At 41.6% G+C, this 18,062-nt stretch overlaps 1 protein-coding gene across 5 annotated transcripts in view; it reads right to left on the reverse strand.

The window, feature by feature from the left end:
- Window positions 1-6,725: 6,725 nt before the first annotated feature.
- The window catches only part of FGF9 (fibroblast growth factor 9), a 42,993-nt gene continuing 31,656 nt past the window's right edge, over window positions 6,726-18,062 (reverse strand). For all 5 annotated transcript variants that reach the window (XM_083609322.1, XM_083609324.1, XM_083609326.1 and 2 more), the window contains exon 3: window positions 6,726-10,788. In XM_083609322.1, coding sequence (XP_083465448.1) covers window positions 10,543-10,788 — 246 coding nt within the window. In that variant the 3' untranslated portion in view covers window positions 6,726-10,542. The remainder of the gene's footprint in view (window positions 10,789-18,062) is intronic.

Below are 18,062 nucleotides of genomic sequence, written 5' to 3' on the forward strand. Positions count from 1 at the left end.
ATTGGTATGGCAACCTTTCTTCTCCTCCCATTGCAAAAATAAAATAAAATATGATAGTGTTCTCTTACTGTCATGTTCCTATTGGCCACAGAAACACTGTTCAGACATTCTCAGAGCATGTATGGAACAGGGAAGCAAGAGTAAAAGCAAATTCCCCCTGGGCATGCATGACATAATCCCTATGTACATACAAGTTGACACACCTGTTGGAACTGTACATGCAGTCGGAGACCCTGCATATTTGTGGTACCCCGATTGTGTCCAAGTAGCCTACATAGAGGACAGTTTTTATGTACAAAGGCTGCTTCAGTCAGTACCTCAGATGTGCACGGGGTGTGTGGCCAGAGGGTGCAACATCAATCCAGCCTTTATACACATTCAAAAAATATCTGGCCACTGTGAGACAATTCTTAAAAAAATTAATAAGCTACAAAACTCACGTTTAAGTTATTTTCCGCTACTCTTCATGCTGTCTCTGACATAGCAGGGCTGCAAAACTGTGACTTTGGAGCCGTGGGGGTGGGGGTGCTTCTAGAAGGCTGGGTCCCATGCCATTCTGGTAACATCTGGATACAGCAATCTCCCAGTCTGGGCAAATAGGGTGATTCCTTCCTACACCAGCATTGTCAGATCCCAAGGAGAGGCAAGCTGATGGGGGGAAACAATGTAATTTTTAAAAGGGATCCCAAGGGGATCCTGGTAGTTACAGGCCAGACAGCTTAATGTCTGACCTGGAGAAACTGTTGGAAAGTGTTGTTAAAGATAACACAACCAAGCATATAGAAGAACAAGCCTTGCTGAAGCAGAGCCAGATTGGCTTCTGGAAGGACAAGCCCTGTCTTACGAACCTATGTGAGTTCTTTGAGAATGTCAGCAAACACGTAGATAGAGATGATCCCGCTGACATAGTGTGGACTTGGACTTTCAAAAAGCTCTCAGCAAGGTACCTCACCAAAGACTCCCAAGTAAGCTTAACAGTCATGGAATAAGAGGGGAAAGTCCTCTTGTGGATCGGGAATTGGTTAAGTAGCAGGAAGCAGACATTGGGAATAAATGGACAGTTCTGCAGTTGGAGAGGTTTAGAAAGTCCCTCAAGGATTGGTACTTGGACCTGTGCCTTTTCACTTGATCATAAATGATCTAGAGTTGAGGGTGAGGAGTGAGGTGACCGAATTTGCAGGTGATGATAAATTATTCAGTGGATTTGTTGCACTAGTGCACTTTAATTGTGCAAACCTAATTTTTTGGGACGCATGCTTCAGTCACTCTCACAACACAAGGGCAGTCTGAAGGCACCCTTAGCCTTCAGTGGAGTAAGTTGCTCTCTAGGAGCTGTCCATAGTGCTGCAACCATGCCACTCCCACGGCCTGGCCATACATGTCTCACTGTTGTTGATGTGGGTACCATCTACACACAGATCTGAACACCAAAGAGCTAAAGGAGGACCCACTTGAAAAGGGCTCCAGTGCAGGATCATTGTAATATTTTCCATGTGTTTTATTTTATTTTTTTAACTGTATAGTTTTAAATCAATGGGTATACATTTTCTAAAAAGAAAGGGGAAAAATGCACATAACGGCCGTGGTAGGTATACAAAAGAAGAAAAAGCATAATATATGTATTATAATGCACATTTTAAAAAATGGAAGTGCATTAACATGTAACTTTAAGGGGGAAACACAAACAAGGTCAGTCATGGGTGAGGAATAAATGTGGAAAATAGTACTTAAAAATATTTCCAGATGAAGTCAAACTTTGCAGGGACTATATTGAGATAGAGTCAATTCTTAAGATATGTCATAAAGATCCTCCCTCCTTGACCCTCCATTTTTTGTGTCTGCCCCTCCCCCCCAACTCTGAGGCTGTGTGTAGGCAGGCGATGGGAAAAGACAGGGTGTCTTCCCCTCCTGCTGCGACCAGTTCCCCTCCCCCCTGGTCTCCCTGAACATGAAGAGAAATTAAGAGGGTGGAGCAATGAGAAACCAGAAGAGGAAACCTTAGGCTACTGGGGAAGGAACCAAGGAAGGAGCCTTAGCAAGCAGAGGAATTGTGGGGACCTTCAGTCCTCACAACTGCTTCATTGGGGCAAGATCTCCTGCAAAGAGTTGCTGAGGCTACTAAGCCTGAGCTGTGGTTTGTTTCCTTGAATAAAGAGTTAACTTCACTGGCCTTGGGTGATATATTGTTTTGTTGCGAGCCTGACATTATATTTCCCCCAAAATGGTCCACTGTGTTAGGATATAGTTCCATTCCACCTTTAGAACAGGCATGTGGAATTGTTGTATGTCACATGTCTGTTTACTTCCAGCACAGTTTGCTGGGAACTTCCTTTTGCTATGCTGTTGTTTGCTTGGACACGAAGGGAAGCAGACATGTTTTTCCTTTGTCCTACTGCTGAATAAACCATTTTGGGCTTTGTCCCAGCTCCTGAGAACCTAGCAGTTCGAAAGCATACCAACACAAGTAGATAAATAGGTACCGCTGCAGTGGGAAGGTAAACAGCATTTCCATGCGCTCTGGCAGTTGTCATGGTATTCTGTGTGCCAGAAGCAGTTTAGTCGTGCTAGCCACATGACCTGGAAAAACTGTCTGTGTACAAACGCTGGCTCCCTTGGCCTGAAAGCAGAGATAAGCACCACACCCCACAGTCAAATTCAACTGGACTTAACCGTCCCGGGGTCATTTACCTTTACCTACTTGGATGATTTCTCTATTGTAAACTACTGTGAGCCTTCTGGACAAAGCCTAGAAATTTAATAAACTAAAACTATTCATTGACACACACACACACAATAAAATAGTCATATATAAAGTCTGAGACTTAAGTCCCAGTAAAATTTTGTCACACTTCTATAAAGGTTATAGAATGTTCTTCAGAAATTCTTTGCTGTTCTTCTTAATGGGTAAATTAAAGTCAAGTCTGCTACCCTCCTAAGTGGAGATTAATTAACATTCCATATGCAACTATTTGTCTCCCAAGAAAAGACTAAACGAATCAAGGTGACTTTGCTTGAAAGCAGCTGAGGGAGAGAAAATGTATTTGCTGCAATGGCGTTGCAGGTGATACAAAGAATTTTATATGGTCAGCTACGCACTGATGAAAACTATGCCGTCTGCATATAAATAGCTATGTATGGGAATATAGTTTACACCAAAATTAGAACAAAATGCCTTATTTAGTGAACGTTGTTTCATATTAGGAAATGGATCTTGTAAACTTGTTAGGCTTTTCTATAGACAGAAGTCAGTGGGAATTAACTCCAGTGCAATCCTATGCATGTCTACTCAAAAGCAAGGTGCTTTGAATTCAATGGGACTAACTCCCACTCAGCCCAGGTAAGTGCATACAGGATTGCAGTATGAAACTTTCTGAACAGAAGAGGAAGCAAAAATAAAACCTTAATCTAGAATCTGCCCTTATTCTAGATTTTATGCTGGCATAGAATAATTCTTGCTCCTCATCTTAATATTGAGCCTTTCCCTCAAAGAATTGCTTTCAGTGATTAAGAGTAGAGCTTTTAAGTGCATCAAAACTTTGTGTTCAGCCAAATTTTATTGGTTCCCCCAGCCCCATTTTTTTTATTTAAAAAAATGTATTTAGTCCCAAACTTACGGGAGGAAATTGAACAGAAATTGATGTAACAAAATAAGTAAGACTGCACTTTTATGTTCTCTTACCTAAGAGCAAGCCCCATAGAACTCAATGGCAGTTAATTTTGACTACATACACAGGGCATTGTTCTGCACATAGTATTTTGAAAGCACAGCAACATCCCATTCTTTATCCAGTGACACTTTGAGCTTCTTAAGGTTGATCAGTTTACAGCACAACAAATGAGCTGTGCCTTGTTGGGGGAAGGGGTCACCAAAGTAGAATCACAGAACTGTAGATCTGGAAGGGACAACTAGGGCCATTGAGTCCAACAGCCTGCAATTCAGGAATATTTTTCCCAACACGGGGCTCAAACTCATGACTCTGAGATGAAGAGCAGACATAGGCAAACTCGGCCCTCCAGACGTTTTGGGACTACAACTCCCATCAACCCTAGCTAACAGGACCAGTGGTCAGGGATGATAGGAGTTGTAGTCCTAAAACATCTGGAGGGCCTGTTTGCCTATGCCTGATTAAGAGCCTCATGCTCTACCAACCAAACTAATTCTTCAACAATGCAGGAAACAACTACAAGTAGAGCTTCTGTAGCAAGTATATGGCATTACAATGTGCCCCCTCTTGCCCCTGCCCTTGTGTGAGTCCATAATTATATTTAGTTTTTGAACAGAGGTGGGAAGACTCATGCCCTGGTCCTTGAGGAATCTCTCAGACTCATGCCCTGGTCCTTGAAGAGTCTCTCCAAGTCACACCCTCCCTCAGGCTTCAACCTGCCCAGGATGTGTCTTTGAACCTCCTACTTTTACATATCTGGAATGTAATTTACTACACAATGGAAAAGAGTCACATCTATTGCCTCTGGCCCCAACCATCACTGGCAGGTGGGCCCAGGAAGGCTGCTCAGGGGGGAAAGTGATCCTCAGGCTGAAAAAGGGTGCTTCAGATGTTGCGAAGACTTTCTATCATCCTTCTGAAAGGATAATACTTGGGACATATAATCATAGACACCATCCTTCTTGGAGCACTGCACTGCCATTTGTTGAACTGTCCCATTTCTTTTATTTGATACTATGAAATATTTCCACTCCTCTTCACCATAACTGGAGTGCATGTATACCCTGAATTAATTTGCAGAGACGTGAGTACAGCAAGACTATGTAAGACTGAATGCTGCCGCCACCACCATCACTGAACTAGGACTGGTTCCTCCAGTGTAGTCTTGTGAAGGTTTTAGTTGTCTGGAGATCATTTTGTCCCAAATCTTCTCTCCTCGCAAACAGCAGCATCCTCGTATGCCAAGAATATCTCATTCTTCAGAGGATGTCCACCAGAACATTGTGTTAAATGCTACTGTCCACATTTATACCACACAGAGATGCTGAAAATAATAATTTGATGGCTGAGAAACAGACTTTAATTAGGACAGATTCACAGGCTGCAATCTGAATGCGCAATCTACTCATTAAAAAGGACAGAAAATGGTTTGATTGTAGGGCATAAATTTACCCTTTGTAGGAAGACAACTCCAAGTACAAAAGGGCTCCTCCTCCTCCATCTAGCAGAGGAAAGTATAACAATCTGTGCCTAAATGTTCAAATGATGTTTGAAATGTTCAGCAATGAGAATACCCGATGGCCCCAACAAAGGTGCCCTCTCCATCTCCCACAGGCTCCATACAGCATTGGCACTACCATAAAATGCAATGTGAACAGGCTTGACACATTAACAGTAATAGCAGGGAGAAGTTAGCTTTGCCTGTTCTGTATAGGAAGTTACACTGGGCTGTGCCTATGCTCCTGTATGATTATGATGTCAATAGATCTCGAATGGAACTGGGGGAGCTATATGAAAGAATAGGTAAAGGTAAAGGGACCCCTGACCATTAGGTCACGTCGTGACCGACTCTGGGGTTGCGGCGCTCATCTCGCTTTATTGGCCGAGGGAGCCGGCGTACAGCTTCCAGGTCATGTGGCCAGAATGACTAAGCCGCTTCTCGCGAACCAGAGCAGCACACAGAAACACTGTTTACCTTCCCGCCAGTACCTATTTGTCTACTTGTACTTGACGTGGTTTCGAACCGCTAGGTTGGCCGGAGCTGAGACGAAATAACGGGAGCTCACCCCGTTGTGGGGATTCGAACCGCCGACCTTCCAATCGGCAAGCCCTAGGCTCTGTGGTTTAGACCACAGCGCCACCCGTGTCCCTTATGAAAGAATACTCACTTTCAAAATTCTATAACAATACATTTATCCAACACACATATTTCCATTCGTATGCACAGTTACATGTTGTCAAGTATATTAACACCAAGTTGCTGTGTGAATTTTAAAGAGGTGTCAGAGATGGAGAGCGCTAGAATATATGAAGCCTTCTATCTGTCCACAGCACTGGAATAGCGGTAATAAAAGTTTCTCGTGTCCCCCCACTCACTATACTTATTTCCAAGGCATCAAACTGCAACAGTAGAAGGTGTAGCCTTGGTTATTTGCTATCTATGAGAAGTAAGCCAACCATCTATACAGTGGTACCTTGGTTCCCGAACGGCTTAGTGGGCGAACAAATCAGCTCCTGGACGCTGCAAACCCAGAAGGAAGTGTTCCAGTTTGGTAATGTTTTTGGGAAGCCCAACACCCAACACGGCTTCCAATTGAGTGCAGGTTCAAACGGTTCAGAGAGTTGAACAGACTCCCGGAACGGATTAAGTTCGACAACCAAGATACCACTGTATTAGTGAAATCAGGAAACTGATGGAACACGATCCATATTTGATGTTTTGCAGACAGGCAAACCAGCTTTGATGCAAAGGTGAATGTCTGTGTATTCAGGAAGGGAATGAGGTCCCAAGCCTCTATATTACTGCTGCATTTGAGGACTTCATGAAATTTAATCGCACACTGTTCATCTTGTTTTATAAAGGGAGCGTATTTTTCCCCAATTCTATTTTGGAATTATTCCATGGAGGTCTTAGAAGTGACCGACCAAGCTTTCATTCGACTGCCGTTATATGCTAATAGAAAAGGCTGGGTAGCCTGCTACCATGTGTTGAACCAAGATAATGTATATCATAACTCCATATCTACAAAAATCCAATAGGTATATACACAGCACTATGGGTTATTTGAATAAATTGATTACAGTTTATTGCATCAACTGCCATAAAGTCATAACATTTTTCTTGCTTACTTTTAGTCCTTTCTTTAAAAAATACAAAAAATAAATTAAATAAAAAACATGTTAAGTAATATTAATGATCTGTCTATGATAAAAAATACCAGCAAATTCCACATTAAGGCTAAAAAGTATGACCTTATTATTCTTGTAAGTTCATGGCAAGTTTGACCTTAGCTATTATGGGTGTCCTTAACATTTTTGTGGACTTAGTGCAAAATCAGATACTTATTGCTACTTGAATCCACCTTTATGCAATATGTATATATATCTTTTACTGTTAGATGCTGAACATGCTGTATGTCCTTTAACTCGTTTATTCGAAGGATAATCATTTTCTGGTTCTGGTTATTAAAAACACAATTTCAAAGTAATTTACAATGATAGTCCTATTGAGGATTCTGGTGGAATTAGTCCAATTAAAGTGGTCTTATAGCAGGCCTGCACCATTTGTGATCCAACCAACTATTACACAGCCCAGTATTGTGGCTTTTCAACTGCTTAACAATCTTCCCATTTTCAAAATCCCAGGCAGGCAGCAAAAAGAAAAAGGGTCATCATAAAGTGGGTTTTGATCTATAAGAGAAGAACTGTGTCAAATTCTTAAACGGAAACAAAGTCCTGATCAATAAAGTCAATATGTGTTGAATGTAAGCAGAAATACTCTGACAATTAGATGTCCAACATCCCTTGGAATTAACCTAGCTGTCATTTATTTACTTTGAAAGATTTAGCCCAAAACTAATATTCAATGGTTTACTTATACACTGGTAAAGTCTTGAGTCTGATTGTACTATGGGCCAAGAAGCAACAGGCATTAAGATTTTCATTTTAAATGAAAGAATAGTTTTCTTATTCTGATCCCATTCAGAGTAAGTGACTGCACACATTGTGGTGCTCACATAATAAATTTTAGCTATCAGATATGTGGAACAGATCTCTTCAGTGTATCATGGATAGTTGCATCAAAAAATTACCCAAGATTGGATACTATGGACTGGCTAGCCAAAAGGGCAGAACTACACATTACACTTGACTCAAGGCTGCCTCTGAAAATCCCAGCCCTGTGTTGAGTTCTCCACCTCTCCCATAATGTTTAAACACACCTGTGTTGACATCATAATTCCTCAGCCCTTGTCCAGAACACAGGCTGACATTAACAAAGGCGTGGAAACGTACAGATAGATGACGTAATAATAAGGGGAAGACTGACTTTGTATCAAAGAGATACAAAGAGTGGGGAGAGAGGGGTAAGAACTGTACATGGGGATATAATTTTCATTTGTAGCCCCATGTGGAATGTAATGTGCTCCCCACACCCCAAAACCAAACATGTAAACTCATCCTGTGCAGCTTGCAACTGAGTGAAGGAATGCTGAATTCATTCTGAACATACTGATGGTTATCTCCAATTTGTTCATAAGCAGTACTTAATATCTTTGGTTTGTCTCCAACGGAGGCATGCTCAAAGTAGACCCACTGAAATCAAGGGGCTTGAGTTAGTTGTTACTAAGTCTATGGGTCTGTTCTGTGCATGACTTAGTTGATACAACCCTCTGTGCATTAAACTCCCTTCTTACTCCAGCTAGGGGAAAGATTTAGGCTTGTCTCTAGCGACAGCCATATTCAGAGCACACCAGCTGAAAGTAACGAAAATGACTACCAAGTCTATTAATTTCAATGGGTCTACTCCGAGTACAAGCTCGTTGGAGGCAACCAGAGCCTTGAAACTGCTTGCTAATACTTGCACGGGAAAACTCAAGTAAAACTTATACAGTCCCAGAATGACAAAACAAGTGGCATCAGAAGTGCTTAGACATGCTTCAGTTGTTTTAAGCATCCACTGCAACCCAAGGAACTATGCATCATTCATACGGAGATGGATGCACAACTTTCCAAACTAAATAGAATCCAGGCAACAACCCAAATCAAGCTGAGCTGAAACCTTGTACAGGAACTCTGCACAATGGTACACAAACATAGTGCCTTGGGCTGCAGCTGTGGACAGCGCTTCTGACTCAGCTATTCCCAGGGGCTCCTTTCTATGGGCAAGTTCCAAAATTACAACCCTTAACGAAAGGTGTGTTTGCACTTATGTTACACAGTCCTAACGGCATACAGTATATGTAGCAGAGCCTGCCTCACGATACACTCCAGGAACATATGGAAGATAACTTGAAATAAAACGAGTATAGTACTTTCCCCCTCATTGCAATTCTCAATAGAGATTTATTAGTTTCATTTGCAAGAGTCTTACTTTAAGAAGGGTGTTAATATGTATTATGACAGTTCACACTGAAAGCAATTTTTTCCCCCATAAAAGATGTTACAGTAATAACCCCTATGGAACTTGTGTAATTTCAGAGTAGATAGTCAAGTGCACAATTAAACAAGTTTACAAGAGTGAACCTTGCCCCGGGCCTCTTGTACTAGTTGTGAAAACCTTAATTAGTACAAAATGTCAATATTAGGATGTTTCTGGCATTCTGCTTAAATAAAAAGAGCATATTTATCATTTAGCTTTGGTATTATCTGCAGTAGGTTTTAACAAGTAGAGTATATACCAACCCTTATTTTCTTTTCTCTTTCTTCTTTTCACAACTGTGAAGCTTACAAAGATGGAATAAGTCGACTTACCAAAGAGGAAATATTACAGACACAGAATTAAAGTTCTGAAGACCCATTTTTATCTTTAATCCTTGGGGAGGGGACGGGGGGGGGAGAGTTTAAGCTATGAAACAAGCAGTCAGAAGAGTGAGCTCTCTGTGTCATGAGTGGTTGTGCATACTTTTACAATAATATGGGCACAAAGGAGACTATCGCCTTTAGTACATTAGGATCGCTAGATTTCTCTTTGCCTCCATGCACCTTTTACGTTTGAGTTTTATCACAGGTTCAAGAGCGGACCTTCGCTGTCGAAATGTTTCACAGAGCCTAAAGCTTCCAAACTGCCTATCTGGCCTGTACATATTTCATTAAAAATAAACTCTATATAATAAATAAATATATAAAATAAATAAAATGTTGCCTTTGGAATTTCTATAAATAAATTTAAACTTTTTTAAGTATTTTTTTTTACTACTTTTTATTATTTTTTATTTTTATTTTAATCTTTTCTCGTTTTTTTCACCTAGGAGGTCTTTGCTTTTAAATTCAGCGAGGGGTGGCTCCCACTTGAGCAGTCAAACAAAAAAAATAGCAAGTCTCTTTTTGTTCGTTCGTTTGTTTGTTTAAGTAAGACCGAACCCTCCATGCCTTCTTTTTTTTTCGTTTTCTTTTTTATAAATGCAGCGTACACTTGAGCAGGCCACCAGCCAAAATTCCTGATGAGTCAAAGTATGGCAGCTATGCTGATATAGGATGAAGTACAATGGATCAAAAAATTTAAAAGCGTGTCTATTTCCCAGCATGCATCAGGCCTTTCCCCCTACCCCTTCCTTCTTGCTCCAGCTTCTCTCTTTCATCCTCTTTCCTTTCTTTTTTCCGCTCTCACACATTCTCACCCTTCCTTCCTTCCTTCCTCTCATAATAAACCAAGCGACTGGGCAATAGGCACTCCTCCAGGAAGACAAAACCCCTTTAAGTGCAGAACAAAATCAGCATGTTCCATCCAAGCCTCCATCATACATTATGCATGCGACAAAGTTTGGCAACAGTGGAGCTGATGCGATGACACAGCTAATCAATTAAGAACCCACCGCATGAAACCTTTTATAGTGGTTACTTTCGTTTTAAGGGCTCACAAGTGAAGGAAACGTCTTTGTCAACTTTGGCTTAAAATATCCTTATATAGTTCAGGGACTTTCTCTGGATCCACCGGTCTAGGTAAAAAATGTGTGAATTTTTGATGGCGCTTAGTCCTAGTCGCTTCTCTCGGAGACCCGTCCTTATTTAATGCAACGTAATATCGTCTTCCAGTGTCCACATGCTTATATAGATTTGATGAGTATGTGTTATACCAGTTCTCTTCAAATTGTTCTCTGAATACACACTCCTGGGTTAGCTTTTCCTGTGAACAGAAACAGGGAGGGAGGGAGAGAGAGAGAGAAACATTAAGGAATTAGCAACATATTTAATTACTTATTGCCAAATGCCATCTAGAAAAATCAGGGGTTGCCATTTGGAAATAATAATAATAATAATAATAATAATAATAATAATAATAATGTATCATTTATACCTCGCCCATCTGGCCAGGTTTTCCCAGCCACTCTGGGCGGCTTCCAGCAGAATATTAAAACACAATCAAACAATCAAACACTAAAAATTTCCCAATACAGGAAGTTGGATGTTCCAATTTCCAATTAGACTAGACTCCACTAAGTTTCTGGCCTGAAGTTTACAGGGTAGAAATATTGAGGAAATGGATGGAAGTGGAATAAAAACAAAGTAATACTAATAACACAACAAATGAAAGAAGATTAAGGGAAAGAGGTCAAACATGGGTGGAGGGAAGTCAAGGTTCTGTGTATTTTTTGTATTATGGTCTCGGTATCCATTCCCAGTCACTATGTGGGGGCAGTCTCATTCCTCTTGTTTCTCTTCCCCATACTGCTTTCAAATTACATTTGATTATTCTTTGGTAGTATCTCTATCTCTGGCTAACTTTCTGGCTCTGCACCATGAATGGGGAACCTCTGGTCCTCCAGATGTTGTTGGCCAATGGTCAACATGGCCAATTGTCAGAGATGATAGGGCTAACAGGCCAACGACATCTGGTCCCCTGACCCTGCTGTACACTGAGGGACTGTTTTAGAAAATAACTGTCCATGTAAATTTGAGTCACAGGCAGAAATTAAAAATGATACTGTTGTCTGAAAAGGAGTTGTCCTGTGTTGATTTGATTGCTAGCATCAGAGTGCAAAATAAAACATTCATTCAAGATGAAATGGTATGGCGTTCTACTCCAGTTCAAGCTAGATGGTTTTGAGTTCCCTTCTAGAAAATCCGCTCTTTTCATAGTAATGACTGATAACTGTCTATAATTATTTGAAAGTATGAATGTACAAAGTCAAGCTTGCTAACAAATATATTATGGAATCAAAAAAGCCTGTGAACAGATCAGAAACTAAGTGGAGTCTGGTCTAACTGGAAATTGGAACATCCAACTTCCTGTATTGGGAAGTTTTTAATGTTTGAAGTTTTATTGTGCTTTTTATATTCTGCTGGAAGTCGCCAAGAGTGCTGGGACAACCCAGTCAGATGGGCGGCATATAAATAATAAAGTTATAATTATTATTATTATTTTGTCCCTTTTCAAACACTACTTCAGAATCTCTTTTTTAGGGGCCCCAATCTCATGAGACAAGGCTGACAGCAACCAGAGAGAGGGCCTTTTCGGTGATGGCACCTCATCTGTGAAACTGCCCAGAGAGCTTCATTCAGAGCCAATCTTTAGGTCTTTTTTGGCTGCAGACGAAGACATTTTTATTACATTTTTAAATTATCTGGTTTTTGTACTATGTACTTAAATATACCGGTACAGTTGATTTTAAAAAAAATGGTTATTGCTGTTTTAAATTCTGCATCGTAATCTGTTGTGTCCTTTCTCTTTTTAGTTTTAGTCACTGTTGTGCTCATTAATGGATTAGTGCGGAGTTTTTTTTCATTTAGCAAATAAGACATCTAAAAATATTCCTTCTCCAATCCCCCATTCCTCATGACCTGCACAAATATAATCCACCTTTGCTTCCTCAAAGAACTGAAATGGAAAATTTAAGTATAGCAATATTAATAACAATAACAATATTGTTGTTGTTTAGTCGTTTAGTCGTGTCCCCATGGACCAGAGCACGCCAGGCACTCCTGTCTTCCACTGCCTCCCGCAGTTTGGTCAGACTTGTTAATAGCAATTAATGTATCCATTGTCATATGCACCCCTGTGTGTTTCCACGAAGGGCAGGGTATTAAAAGCTATTTAAAAAAACCAAATGCATAGGTGGCTCGGGAGTGGTGGTGCGCTGAAATGCTATTTACCCATGACCACCATTACACTGGTTCCAACCTAAAATCTGAAGGCAGCAGTACCAGAGGATTTGGCCACAGAAGCTGACACAACAATAGGTAGAAGCTGAATGTGTTCTAACAGCCTCCCATATCTTATTGAGAGAGAAGAATGCCGGCAGCTTTGTAATCAATGTCTTCTTTATATTTGTTGAATAGTCTGTAAATACAGCTCTTGCAGTCTACACATTTCTTAGAGCAATTTTAAAAATTACTTTATATTCTTTCGATTGCAAAAGCAGATGCTGAGAAGAAGTTGGTGGATGCTGGGCTCTGTGTGTTGGGAGGGGAGGCGTAAAACTCATTCAAATGAAGTTTTTTCTGCTATCTGCAAGCATCACATGATGTGCGCTGCAGAACTTCTTGGGTTTTAAAGAGAGAGATCCTCTTAAATGTCTCTCTTTGCTTTCCTGAATCATAAATACCCATATAAGGTTAATTTGAAACCAAGCTACATCTCTTAAGAACAGTTCTCTTTTTCTCCCTAACAGCTGCTCCCAGCTTTAGACCCGTAGATGTTGTTATGCCACCACCACCACAACAACAACCCCATAATGGTCAGGAGGGGTGGGAGGGGTGGTCCAACATCATTGGGGGGAGGGAGCAATCTTGTAAAAAGGGCTATTCTAGAAGCTTTAAATCAATTATGATTGTGTTCAAACTACTACAAACCCTTTTCCATTTTTGAATTTTCACAGCTGGAACAAAACAGCAATTACAACATCGAAACCTTCAGTCTTCCCCATTATAACGTTGCCACATGTTAGTAAACTGAAGGGAAGGATGCTATCACATGGAATTCTTTGGATGAAAAATTTGTAAACTCCACCCCTATGGAGCAAATAATTTTAAAAGGTATGAAGAGAAATGTAACAATTCCAAACGTGCAAAAGTTTGCAATTTACTTTACTCCTCAGGCTCCGTATTATAAAACGCACTTCCAGTAAAATAGTTGCTGATTTAGTTCCAACTACATAATTAAAGTGGGACGCGGGTGGTGCTGTGGGTTAAACCACAGAGCCTAGGACTTGCCGATCAGAAGGTCGGCGGTTCAAATCCCCGTGACAGGGTGAGCTCCCGTTGCTCGGTCCCTGCTCCTGCCAACCTAGCAGTTCGAAAGCATGTCAAAGTGCAAGTAGATAAATAGGTACCGCTCCAGCGGGAAGGTAAACGGCGTTTCCGTGCACTGCTCTGGTTCGCCAGAAGCGGCTTAAGTCATGCTGGCCACATGACCCGGAATCTGTCTGCGGACAAACGTCGGCTCCCTTGGCCAGTAAAGCGAGATGAGCGCCGCAACCCCAGAATCGGTCACGACTGGACCTAATGGTCAGGGGTCCCTTTACCTTTACCTTACATAATTAAAAGAGTAAATTGATACCATATATAAATGATCAGTGTCTCCTTCTTCGTTTGGAGACCTTTCATTAGGAGATACTTCTTTCAAATGGTTTTGAATCAGGGGAGGGAGGATTATTACCACATGTATGTCACCACCAGCTATCTTTGGGGGGATGTCTCCTAGGACAGCCTTACCAACAGGGTGCTCTGCAGATGTAATTGGACCCTTGCCAATCTACTGCAAATCATCCAGACATCAACCAAAAAATCCCAAGCTCATTTGCCCAGCCCCATTCATACACATGAGCCAACCAGGAATTTGAGTAGACATATTACAACTTAACTGTTCCACCAAAAGAGTGACCATGGGTCATCCTCTCAAGGGCTACAAGAGGGCAGCCCTCTGTGTGAAAGCATCTTCTGTTTCAAAGTCTGTTCAGTCCAAGTCTATTTTTAAAATAGTTAAAGAGTCATAAGAAGGGAGTGTAAGAAGGGCCTTGAAGTGGCTCATCAACAGTTAACACCTGGAGAGCAGACTGAGCAGGTCAGACACAGCTCACATGGTCACAGTCTCTCCCAATATGGTGAGATGTATCCTTGGGAAGACAAGGCAGACCAATATCAGTGTACTGGAAGAAGCAAAGATCACCAGTGTTGAAGCAATGACTCTTCAACATCAACTTCATTGGACTGGTCATGTTGTGCGGATGCCTGATTATCGTCTTTCAAAGCAACTATTCTATTCCAAACTTAAAAATGGAAAGCACAAAACTGGTGGTCAACAAAAGAGGTTTAAAGACTCTCTGAAGGCAAATCTTTTAAAATGTAGTATAAACACTGACAACTGGGAAGCACTGGTTGGGAGCACTCCAGTTGGAGAACAGCCTTTACCAAAGGTGACTTGGGCTTTGAAGATGCTCAAACTCAGGACGCACGGGAGAAACATGCTAAGTGGAAGGCACGCTTGGCAAACCCTCACCGTGGTCAATTCCCAGAAACCTATGTCCCCACTGGGGAAGGACGTGTGGATCCAGAATTGGCCTCCACAGTCACTTACAGACCAACTGTTAAAACATTGTTTATGGAAGACAATCTTGCTCAGCTACGAGTGATTGCCAAAGAAGAGGAAGAAGATATGTGTTTCTGTTTAAATAATAGTAATTATCTCTGCGCTTGCATTGATGCATATAAATTATCACACACACACACATTTGTACCCCACCTTTCCTTCCAGGAGCTCACAAGGTAGTGTATATGGTTCTCTCCCTCCCCATTGCATCCTCGCCTTAAAACCCTGTGAGGCAGGTCAGGCTGAGAGACAGTAACTGTGTGATCGGAGAGTAACCTGCCCACCCAGAAATAAAAGACAGCTGTTTATGTTCTTTCTAACTCAGCACTTGTTTTTTATACACCACCCCCCTAAAAACACAATTATTTATTGCATTTAAATCCCATCTCCTTTGCCAAGGAGCTCAAGGGGGTGTACATGGTTCTCCCCCTCCTCCTTTAATCCCCACACCAAGCCTGTTAGGTAGGTCAGGCTGAGAGGCAGTGGCTGGCCCAAGGTCACACAATGAGCTTCACGGCCGACTGAGGATTTGGACCCTGGTCTCACAAGTCCTAGTACAATGCTCTATACCACACTGCGCAGGGTCCGTTCTTGTTTCCCCTTTGAGTGATGCATTCCAACTCCCATCCTCCTTGACCACTAGCTCCATTGGCTGGGGATGATGGGAACATTTAACTCAAAACCATCATGGGAACCACACATGATTTTATTCCAGTCATTTCAGAAAAAATGCCCCAAATATCAAGGAAGACCATGTAAACTTTCTGGCTGACAATGATCCTTTATATAAAATATAATGTTTTTAGCTCTGTTATTCTGTTGGCCTTCACAATTTTCCCTTCATTTTTGCCCCACCCTACCCAATCTGAGGTCACTTTAGAAGAATACTTACATTGTTAACCTAATACTTAATATAAGTTATAGAGGAGTTTATTTGATGCGTGATTTACTTTAACAGACATTTCTAGAATATTTTTTTAAAATAAAAAAAATCCTTCCATACAGCTTTGCCTCAAAAATAGGCTGAAAGCAACTGTTTCACCTTTCAAATAAAGTACATCTAAGCCCACAAACACTGGACAATTGCTGCATGCATCTCCCACACAGGAATCCATTTGTAATTGGTTAAGGCTTTATCCACACAGTTAATTTCAATTTTGATGACACTTTATGTCAAATACTTAATAGATAATTACATATTTATTAAAATTTCAACTGATCTGATGAGTGAGGAGGTCAGATAACAAGCAGCCATCTTTGCTTGATGTCATGTGGACCTTTCCTGAGAGCAAAAATATCCAGCACTCAAGCTTTGAATCACAAATGTATTTGTGGAGTTACTTTACTATTTTTGTAAGGATGTAAAGGAAGGAAGGAGGGGAAGGGGGAAAGAGACTTGCTTTTACTCAACCCTGTTATGCCTTATTAAAATGGCTAAAATTACTTCCATAACATTTCCCCCCTCAAATAAAAATGGGGAACAGGCACTTCAGCAAAAACCCAATCTTTATTGAATATAATGTAAGTCTGTAATCCTGTGGTCCTTAGGAAGGCATCCAAGAGGCCATGAGATAGCATGGTCCCTCCTTCTGAAAGAGAGAGAGGGAGACCCATGAGCACAGGAGATCTGTCCATGATGCCATTTTCCTCGCAGCTGCAGAAATCTCCCTGGTTTGCCCCCTCCTTTGTCATCAAAGGCCCTGGGGCAGAGAGGGCAAAAAGGAGGCATTCTGGGGGCAGATCATGGGCAACTTTGGATTCACTGGATCAAAAGCCCTCCTATTCCTCTGACATGCCCCCAGTTAGCATACTTAATCCCCCTCTCATTGGGATCAGTGGAAGGGGAAATCCTTGTTTTAAAAAGCTGACCAACAGCAAAACACACCCACAGAAAAATAAGCAACCTAAAAGGTAAAAAGGTAAAGGGACCCCTGACCATTAGGTCCAGTCGTGACTGACTCTGGGGTTGCGGCGCTCATCTCACTCTATAGGCCGAGGGAGCCGGCGTTTGTCCACAGACAGCTTCCGGGTCATGTGGCCAGCATGACTTAAGCCGCTTCTGGCGAACAAGAGCAGTGCACGGAAACGCCGTTTACCTTCCCGCCGGAGCGGTACCTATTTATCTACTTGCACTTTGATGTGCTTTCGAACTGCTAGGTTGGCAGGAGCAGGGACCGAGCAACGACCTTCTGAACCACCGACCTTCTGATCGGCAAGTCCTAGGCTCTGTGGTTTAACCCACAGCGCCACCTGCATCACGTGAATAAGCAACCTACACACACGCAATTTGAACTGCTGTCATGAGCTACCAGGGCTTTGGATTTGGCCGTCCAATTCTCTCCCCCACCCCCAACTTCTGCAGACTGCTCTGCCTATGAATACACCAGAGCTATTGCATAAATCACAGAATTTGGGCTTTGGGGAGCATTTGTCCCAATTTCAGCTATTTGGCTTGCAAGAGACCCCAAAAGTATTGAGGTTCAGGGCTTTAGTATGTGCTCTGTGCCCCCTGAGGAAGGACCACAAGAAAGGAAGGAGAGGTGGCTTTGCTTTTGGTGTACCCACAAGTAAGGGCTCAGCCAATTGATGCTAACTCGTCTTCAGACCATTTGCTTGACCTGCTCAAAGGCTCTGCAATTAATATGTATACATGCCTCTGAAAGGCTCCAAAGATTATAATCCTGATTTATGGGAGATATTGGAATCCCCAGTTTGACCTGATTATGCATATATGAAGAGCCTCTGCAGGGATATATTCAAGGAAAAGTCAGCACACCTAAGTCACAATGAAATCATCAAGATTTGTGCTTTACTTGTGGTCCTAAATCCAATAGTTTTCAACTGGGCCTATTTTATTCATTTTACAAAATTTA

Source organism: Podarcis filfolensis (assembly GCF_964270895.1).
Source record: "Podarcis filfolensis genome assembly, chromosome: 4".
Lineage (NCBI taxonomy): Eukaryota > Metazoa > Chordata > Lepidosauria > Squamata > Lacertidae > Podarcis > Podarcis filfolensis.